General features: G+C 37.7%; 1 protein-coding gene across 1 annotated transcript; it reads left to right on the top strand.

The window, feature by feature from the left end:
• The first annotated feature begins 3927 nt into the window (after positions 1–3927).
• Positions 3928–10122, top strand: fdx1 (ferredoxin 1). Its single transcript, XM_079618797.1, has 4 exons — positions 3928–4277; positions 6957–7081; positions 8444–8573; positions 9612–10122. Exons 1-4 carry the CDS (start codon positions 4123–4125, stop codon positions 9739–9741), a joined length of 540 nt encoding a protein of 179 aa, XP_079474923.1. The 5' UTR covers positions 3928–4122; the 3' UTR covers positions 9742–10122.
• The last annotated feature ends 83 nt before the right edge of the window (positions 10123–10205 follow it).

Consider the following 10205-nt stretch of genomic DNA (forward strand, 5'->3'; position numbering starts at 1 on the left):
TGTTGTCTGTGAATTTTTTATATAATCTTTCATGTTACAAGTTTGACAGTATATGGTATGATTCGTCGGCTAGCAGTTGTGGAAAAGACATAACGAGAAGTCAAGTCAAGTCAAGTTCAATTTATTGTCATTCCGCTAAATGTGGGGACATCTAGTGGAACGAAATGTCGTGCCTCGCAGGACCACGGCGCTACATAAAAATTAATACAGACATACAACAGTGAAGTAGAATACAGACTAAAATGCTTCACATCATACTGTGAATGTGCAATAAAAACATTAATTAGTCAAGCAGCTGGTTGAAGAACAATACAGAATAATTTAAAGTGCATGAGCATATGAACATAAATAGATTGCTTTTTATGCATACGCAACAGTGAGTGTAAAGTGTCTAGTGCATAGTTTGTGAGGTATCTGGTATGTTTTCAAGAGGAGGGGTTTGCATGAGGTTTCAGAAGATGGCGGGGTGTTTTGAGTTCAGGGCCCTCACGGCCTGGGGGAAAAAGCTGTTGAGCAGTCTGGTGGAGTGGGCTCTGATGCTCCGATACCGTCTTCCTGATGGTAGGAGCTGGAAAAGACTGTGGCAGGGATGGGTGGAGTCTTTTAACGATGCTATTTGTTTTGCTGGAGCGTCGTATAACAAAGATGTCCTGGATGGAGGGGAGAGGGGCACCAATGATCTTGGCAGCGGAGTTCACTGTCCGCTGGAGGGTCTTGCGGTCAGCAGCATTGCAGTTTCCGTACCAGACAGTGATGCAGCTGGTCAGCACGCTCTCGATGGTGCCCCTGTAAAATGTGTTTAGGATAGGTGTAGGAAGGCTAGCTCTTTTCAGCCGGCGGAGAAAGTGTAGGCGCTGTTGTGCCTTTTTGGAGAGTGACATGGTGTTGGTGGCCCAGGTAAGATCCTCTGTGATATGCACCCCCAGGAATTTAATGCTGCTGACTCTCTCCACAGTCGAGCTGTCGATGGTCAGTGGGGGGTGATCAACCGAGTTTCTCCTGAAGTCTATCACGATCTCCTTTGTCTTTCCCATATTGAGGGACAGATTGTTATTGCCACACCATTTAACCAGCTGAGTCACTTCCTCTCTGTACTGCATTTCATTATTGTTGCTGATGAGACCTACCACTGTGGTGTCATCAGCAAACTTAATGATATGATTGGTGCTGAACTTAGCAGTGCAGTCGTGGGTCAGCAATGTGAAGAGCAGCGGGCTGAGCACACAGCCTTGTGGGGCACCTGTGCTCAGTGTGGTAGTGCTCGAGGTGTTGTTGCCAACCCGGACTGACTGAGGTCTTCCGGTTAGAAAGTCCAGGATCCAATTACAAAGGGAATTGTTTAGGCCCAACAGATTTAGTTTGTGTATGAGCTGTTGTGGAATGATTGTGTTGAATGCCGAACTGAAATCAATGAACAGCATTCTAACATAAGAGTCTTTATTTTCTAGGTGGGTTAGAGCCAAGTGGAGGGTGGAGGAAATTGCATCGTCTGTAGAGCGGTTTGAACGGTATGCAAACTGGAGCGGGTCGAGTGTGCTGGTGAGGCAAGCTTTGATGTTGTGCATGACTAACCTCTCAAAGCACTTCATTATGATTGGAGTCAGTGCTATGGGCCGGTAGTCATTTAGACAGGACACAGGTGATTTCTTTTGTACTGGTATAATTGTTGTGGATTTGAGACATGTGGGGACAACTGCCTGGCTCAGCGAGATGTTGAATATATCTGTAAACACATCTGTCAGCTGTGCAGCACAGTCTCTCAAAACACGGCCCGGTATATTGTCAGGACCCGCGGCCTTGCGTGGGTTAATCCTAGATAGGGACTTCCTTACGTCGGCCGGAGACAGACAGAGTGCCTGTTCGTCGGGAGTTGTGGGCAGTCTTTGTGCAGAAAGACTACATGTCGCCTATGTGACGTCACCACATAAAGTTGACTTACCCGTGGTTTTCGCCAACCTCAACGATTTTGTCCTCTCCCTGAAAGAAGGCGGTGAAGTGCACCAAAGACACAGCCATGTCTAGCGGGATCCGTGAGCTAGAGCCGTGAGCTAGTGGTGTTGACGTTTCAAACGCGTCGAAAGCAGCGAAGAGTTGTAGTCCACAAAGTGCTCTCACACAAAGTCTACCCGTATCAAACTTCTACCCGCTAAATTGTAGCATTCTTCACACGAAAGATTATATAAAAAATTCACAGACAACATATGTTCACATTCACGGCACAATTCGAACGGGACCAGAAAATAATTATTTTCTCCCATTCACTTGCATTGACGGTTTTTCAACTTTGAGGTCCAGCGGGGTTTTACGGAGGGGGGCGGGACTTACCAGCTCTATAGAAAGGCTAGATGGCTTACCGGCGCTGAGAGCCAATGGGACGCGACGACGTCACACGGCGGCCATCTTAGGACAGGACCGCTCGTCCAGTTATAACATTAAAGTCTATTGTGCATGTAGTGCTGAAATAACTATATTTTGCTCAATTTTCAACCGATTTTCAAACGGCTTGGTGTGTCATAAACGTCAGGGATGCGGCTATTTAACTGCATACTTGTGAAAAATTATAGCCATGGAGTTTATTAAACATCGGCATCAGCACAAATCATAGCCACGTTAATAAGGTTTGTAATAAACCAAACCGTTTGTAAATCCGTCAAGAATTCAGCAAGTTACGAGCATTTTAGTTGGCGTATGTCACTCACCTTCCGTCCACAGCAGCAGGGAGCAGTAGCGCAGTCTCCTGACCTAAGATGGCCGCCAAGTGACGACACAGCTGACTCCGCCTTGAGCCATCTAGCCTTTCTATACATGTCTATGCGTCTACGGTCTATCTATATGATGTCTATGGTTGTGAAGGTAGGGGCGGAGCATAGAGACTATGCCGTTTCTCGTCTGTTACTCTAGAGTAGACCAATTCACTTTATGGAGGTATTCTGCCCCCATCTGGTATGGAATGTGGAATATTACTTGATTTTTTTGCCAGACAATTACACATGGCACCTTTAATGGGTGCATGCATTGCTTATTGCTGGACGGACGATCTGAAATCTGATTGGGATGCATGTCTATCTTGAGTCTCAAGAGTAATGAAAATGTGATTAATGTGACTACACATTCAACATGCAATTTGAGGAGAAATTAATATCTTGCTTTCTGATTCACTGCTGTGACAGTGAAAGCTTTAATTGTTGTAAAACATTCAATACAACCTGCTTCAGAGAATTTATTTTACTTTAGAGAATAATGATACACACCAGTTAAATAAATGAAACATGTTGCATCATTCTTCAGGGGCCCTAATTTCACACATATCTCTGGTGTCTGAACAAAGCCATAAAAATAATGTGAGCAACATTGAGCAATTACATTTTACAATCGCAGAATGTAAAATCTATCCGATCGAATTTTAAGCATTGTATGGTGATGATGTTTGGAAAGTTCTCTGAATCTTGTTCTTTCTTTCTGGTAGTTCTGGGGAAAAAAGGAAACCTTTATTTATATAACTTAGCATATAACACATTTAAAATGATATACAATCACCAGTAACTAAAGGACATGGCAAGTGCTAACTTTAGCTCAAATACTGTATGTTAAGGTGTCCCATGACCTGTATATAGTATTTTTTTTATTCGTTTTAATAGTTTAATTAAATAATTTTAATTAACTTTGTATTCCAAAACAATGGTTTTATATTTGTGCAGGTTACTTTTTCAATGTTGCATTAATTGTTTATTCATTATAATTATTTTACTGTTTAATTACTGAAAATCCATCCAATAAAACACTTTATAAATGCGTATGATGTGGAAGATTAATTTATTAAGATAGCATTCAAATAAAAATGTGAAAATAATTAACACAGACTGTATTTTACTCAAATCCAGAAGCGCTATTCTTATAAATAAAAATAAGAGCATACTATTCCAGCCCATACATGTCTATGTTCCAGCCTGTTTCCAGCAGGAACACATGACGAATTATTTCCGGGTTGGCATACAAATTGACGTCACGGCTGAACAGCTACATTTCCGCCGCATATAAAGAGTCGAAAGTTTAAGTCTGTCACACATGCAACTGTGATAGTTAGTTATTCTACGGTCTGTCAACAAAATATATTAGCCTACAATGTCGGCATGTATTTTGAGAGTGTTCCTCCAGCGAGCGGCTGTTATGCGTAAAGCGGCACAACAAACTTTCAGTCAAACGAGAATGTTTCCTCAATGCGTGACCGAGATCAACACACATAGTAGAGGAATAAACACATTCACCCGTTCACTAAGGTAAGAAACTGGCATTTGACACAGATATTGAGTCATAAGGACCAATCTTTGTTATTTGTCAGCAATTATGTTTAGTGTAGCCTACATAATGTCCCGAAAAGTGTGTGGCTCGCTTGCATAACGTGTGAACGTCCTTCGATAATATATTAAAACGAGTTGCACGTCTGTCAAGCAAACATGTCACCAATCAGTTTCTTTTGGTTCAGATAATAAAACAATTAATATAGTGTTGAAAATACAAACGTGCAGTGTTTTTTTGTTTTTGTTGTGTTTGTAATACGACATGTTCATAGGTAATGTGATTAACTAACGTTACAATGGTTACCAGATAGCAAACGTGGAAGATCACTTCATCTGGAAAGCATTTGCTGTTTACTAACATCTGACAGACGTCTTTAAGATGTCAGTTTTACATACATTCTAAATCCTAAACATAAAGACATTTTCTAAACGTCTTTTTGACTTCTGAAAGGAAACGTCCTATAGACGTATTGCAGATGAGCAAACACTCTAAAAATACGTCTTCCAGATGTAAACATGCACATCAAATAGACTTCTCCGTGATGTAGGCTACGTGTGCTATCAGGACAGCTGTGTGAGCGTGAGAAGGACTGATTATATACTATCATTAAAATGACCTTGAGATCAGTTGTATAAAAGTAATTGAAAACATGGTTCAGATATGCTTTGTGTGGTCTAGAATCATCTGTTTGCATTGACACTTGGTATGGTATTTTGATATCTGTATATGATTTTTATCTTATACAGCGACATTCATGTATTTTATGTGCGGCTTGAGTGTTCAGATATTTTTAGGGTTCACTGTATTTTCCAGTTTATGCAATGGGTTAAATGTCAAGTTGTTTAGCTGTTTGTTTTTTAGGCCAAGGCTATTGAGTCACTAGTATATTATTGAGCATGTGTGCCATGGTAGAAATAATAGTGTGTTCTTTATTTTACTGCATACTTACCTTTACTTTTTATCTTATCTATCCTTATCTCATTTTTATCTTTGGATCTGGTGTCTTAATAATGTAGACTATTGTTGTGGCTGATGCTTTGATAACTGAAGATTGCAAACTTTTTTAGTGGTCTCACCAATTGGCAATTCCACAGCTAATACAATGGGTGTATTTTGGGTAAACGGGATATTGGATTCTGTTCAGTATCTACATTCATATCTTTCTGATTTTACAGCTCATTTTTATAAATGGTTCTCTGGAGTAGGCCTACGTGTTTCTGGTTGGTCAGTTATGACATTCAACCGTCAAATATTTCACAATCTTGACCGTAGTTCAGGGCAACGCTATAAAACAGTCCTTCATACACTACTGTGCAAAAGTTTCTATTCAGAGAATCCTGAAAAATCTAATTATTCCGCAGAATGTTTCCACAAAAATGTTAAGCAGCTCAACTGTTTTTTCAACATTGATAATAATATGAAGAAATATTTCTTGAGCACTAAATCAGGATATTATAATATTTTCAAAAGATCATGTGACATTAAAGCCTGGAGTAATGATGCTGAAAATTCAGCTTTAATGTCACAGGAATAAATTCCATTTTAAAATCTATTAAAATTGAAAACCGTTATTTAAATTATAATAATATTGATCATAAGTATCATAATAATAATATTACTGTGGTTTTTATAAATAAGATGAATGAATAAATAAACAATTTTAAAAAAACAAAGAAAAAGAAAAAACTTACTGCCTCCAAACTTTTGAACAGTTTTTCAATATGTGGCCTAAACATTGTGGCCTAGACTACTTGTCTATTGTGTAACTCTGGTTTCTCTTTCATTTCATAAAATCACAAGTTTTTCATCACAAATGAAAAGGACATTGTAACCTGCATGTCTGACATGTGATGTGTTAAGAAACATCAAGGTAAATAATATTACAGAACATTTTAACTGTGAAACATGTATGTGAAAATATTATTTAATTGTGTGTGACATTCTTAATGGAGAAATAAACTATGGAGAGTGTGACCAAATGTGTGTGTGCGCTTGTTTATATGATTTATGAGGAGACAATTTTGTATAGTGACTTCCATTGTATAAAGGCTTCTGTATTACTACAAAACAGAATTGTACCGTATAGGCCTATGGACAAAATAAACAGATTTTTTTTCAAAATATCTTCTTTTGCCTGCTGAAGACAAAACAAACCCTATCCCCTCTTTTTGTTTAAGCCTCCGTGCATAAATCGTCTTTTCTCAGGGCTTAGGTGAATTCATGTTCAGGGTGTTGTAGTTGTGTATTGAACCATAGATGACTATTCTTTATTCCATTCAGCTTAGAAACTATTGCTGAAATTTACTGAATATGAAGAACAGCGGTACGACAGGAGAGTATGAATGAAATGGAACTACAACAATGTTTTTTATATTTGTTCATTTAACAGAATAACAGAATCAAACCTAATGTAGGTTGTTCAAAGCCAATTTTTATTCAAAAGTGCATTTTTCAGGGATCTACATTTCAAGGGAAATCCCTTGGCTTCTTTAACAATGGTCTGTGTTTAACTAAAACAAATGGTTTGGCCCAATTTTTCAGCAAAAGGTGCTTAGTGATACAACAAATCATTGTTGTAGGTTTTTCATATAGCACTTCTAATGTTGATGATGGCTTCATCTTTTCACTTTAAGGCATAAAAATGTCTCTCTGTGCAGGGCTGAAGAGAAGGTGGCAATCCACTTCCTAAATCGTGATGGAAAAAGGATTTCAGTGAAAGCATCAATTGGAGATTCACTACTTGATGTCGTTGTCAACCATGATCTAGATATTGATGGATTTGGTAAGTTATTAAAGAATGTTGGACATAATGTACAAATATTTGTTCAGATATTTCAAGATCTCTTTCACACACTATAAATAGTGAAGTGCTGTTTTCACCTGCTCTGACCCTAAAAACAACTTTGTGTAACCTATGTAATCAATGTAATGTAATAAGTAAATATTAAGTTGGTTCAGTTATATATTAACGGGATAGATCTATCAATTTCAAAAATGACAATTCTGTCATTCATTTCTCACCCTCATGCCATTCCAAACCAGTAAGACTTTTGTTCGTCTTCGGAACACAAATAAAGATATTTTTGCTGAAATCTGCGTGCTTTCTGTACTCTCCATTGACAGCTATGCAACTACTCTTTGACACTTCAAAAAGTTCATAAAGAGATCGTAAAACTAATCCATATGAATTGAGCGGTCAAGTCCAAATTTTCTTAAAAAACATGATCCCTTTATGTGATGGACAGATTTAATTCACATTTAAACATTAGTGAACTTAAACAGAAGCTGAACCGAACTTGCTTGACGTGTGAGAACAAAGGAAGCTCAAATGTACTGCGCAACACACGAGAATGAACCTTATTGGTTCTTGCGGAAGCTCAAACGTGCTGTGTAACACGAAAATGAACCTCATTGGTTCTCGCACTTCATGTAAAGATTCTTGAGCTTCCATTTACTACAACGGATGTGTGAGTTGATGAATGCTTGTATGTGAATAAAAGGCTTAATAAAATCTGTTCATCATATAAAACGATCATGTCTCTTCAGAAAATTTGGACTGAACCACTCAACTCATATGGATTAGTTTTACGATCTCTTTATGATATTTTTAAGCGTCAAAGCTGTCTAACTTTTTGAAGTGTCAAAGAGTAGTTGCGTAGCTGTCAATGGAGAGTACATAAAGCTCTACTATTTCATCAAAAAATATCTTCATTTGTGTTCCGAAGTTGAACGAAAGTCTTACTGGTTTGGAATGACATGAGGGTCAGTAATGAATGACAGAATTTTAATTTTTGGGTGAACTCTCCCTTTAAATAATATTTTTGGTTGTAATAAATCAAGTTTTTAGGCTTCCTGAATAAAAATATTTTTTACAGTCCATATGCTATTACTGCAGAGTGACTGAAAAATAGTAAAGGTAAACATATGTGAGTGCATTAAAAACGTAAAAATGATTTGCTCAGTGTAAACAGGGCTGTGTTGGCTTTTTGAATGTCCAAATCCAAAGGTAAATGAGGTCAACAGCTACTCCTTTAGCCTGGAAAAGTATTTTAATGCTTGTCACCTGATAAATTTAAGTAGACTGCGAGTGTTACTAGCTTGTAGGGTAATATGTTTGTGTGTCTGTTTTGGGTTTTTGAACTAGGTGCATGTGAGGGAACTTTGGCCTGCTCTACATGCCACCTTATTTTTGAGGAAGCTGTTTATAAGAAGCTTGGACCTGTTTCTGATGAGGAAATGGACATGCTGGACTTGGCTTATGGGCTTACAGACACGTGAGTGAACCCCAGGCTTTTCTGGTTTATGCTGTGAAACTTAACATCGCTGAACAACAGAAGATCTGTTTAAAAAAAATTATAGTTTTGTATTAGAAAATTTAATGAAGAAAGTGTCTGTTTTTTGTTTGTTTTTTTATGTTGAAATGCTCTGTCCTATTCCATATATGCAGAGAAAACAATTAGTAAGCCATTCATAGGTTGATTCCCCTGTAAATGTAAACACTAAGTCTTCACCCAACCATCAGAAATTGGTTTGAGTTTCAGGGCTGAGTAAGAATATTATATGTAACATTGCTTGTTCTACATTACAGAAGATTCAATTATAATAATAAGCCTTTCAAATATAAATGAAGCGTTTAAGCGCATGCGTTAAGCTTGCTGCAGCGACACCAGCAGAAGTAACGATTCTGAATTTGCCTGACAACATTTTAATAATTTTTCAATAAACTGTTTTCTAAATGTCAGTGTCGGCTGCGAATATGAAGTTGATGGCGCAGACTTGTCATCTCCACAGTATAGTTAGAAAAGTGCAATGCAGAATAAGTCCTTCCTTCTAAATAATAGAGGCAATAATGAATTGAAGTCACTGCAGCTGCCTTTTATAAGCTCTGGTAAAAACAGTCAGTGTTCTGAGACACGTGCTTAACTGCACATGTGCAATTGTATTGGCCGGTCCAGCCTAAAAAGGTTCTTTTGGTCATAATTTAAGTGTTTAGAAACAAAATTTATAAAGACAGTTGTGGTAAGGTTTCATTGGTGATTTAATGTTTCCCTATTCAGAGAGATAGGAGCCGTATTTGCATGACTGATTTACTGATTTTCATTTACTGCCTGAGAGGCGTTTCAAAGATTGTCAGAGTGTATAGTGTATGCGCCTATTGAGAGAAATGCATGTTAGCAGCTAATGTTGGCTAGTCAATTCACGTTTTATATAAGCCATGCGGTCTGAATGATAGGCAAGCGGTTGGATTTCCTGCCCAACATAACAACATGGACCTTGTTGAAGAGTTTCTTTTTTGCATGTGTGTCTTTTAGATCTCGTCTGGGCTGCCAGGTGTGTTTGAGGAAGGAACTAGATGGGATGATTCTGCGGGTGCCAGACGTCATATCTGATGCGCGAGTTGACAGTGAAAAAGAGTCCTCCACAGCCCCACCCAAAGTATAATCTATTAAATAAAGCCCAGCATATCTCATAAACACTGCAATATGGAAATATCTTTAATAGCAGGTATTTTAATATGTAGGTTTCTATTAAAATAGTACAATTTAAATGATAACATTTATCGTTTAATGTTATTTACATTGCTGCCGTAAGTAGTTTTTATAATTTGGTGATTGTAATTTTTTAATTGTGCAGATTCTGCCATTCTTTGTGTGACAATGAGAGCTGGGAGCATCTTGTTGGAATACATTTTGAATGCAGATAAAATTGTAACTGATTTGTTGCAATAAATTAGATGTTTAACTTTTTAAGTTGTCATTTTTGTTTTTGTCTTTGAAAGCTGCAACATCATCCTCAAGTACATGTTTTATTATATCTTAGAATTGACATAACAGCACAATAATTTCAAAGTTCTATTTGTGTGTTAAAGAATGTTGACATGAGCACATTGAGAATATGAAATATCA

The sequence above is a fragment of the Phoxinus phoxinus genome (assembly GCF_949152265.1).
Source record: "Phoxinus phoxinus genome assembly, chromosome: 7".
Taxonomy (NCBI): Eukaryota; Metazoa; Chordata; class Actinopteri; order Cypriniformes; family Leuciscidae; genus Phoxinus; species Phoxinus phoxinus.

Coding starts and splice junctions, on each gene's coding strand:
- fdx1 (XM_079618797.1), top strand. CDS start 4,123: ATGTCGGCATGTATTTTGAGAGTGTTCCTCCAGCGAGCGGCTGTTATG. Junction 7,082..8,443: donor TCTAGATATTGATGGATTTG/GTAAGTTATTAA, acceptor TTTTTGAACTAG/GTGCATGTGAGGGAACTTTG. Junction 8,574..9,611: donor GCTTATGGGCTTACAGACAC/GTGAGTGAACCC, acceptor TGTGTCTTTTAG/ATCTCGTCTGGGCTGCCAGG.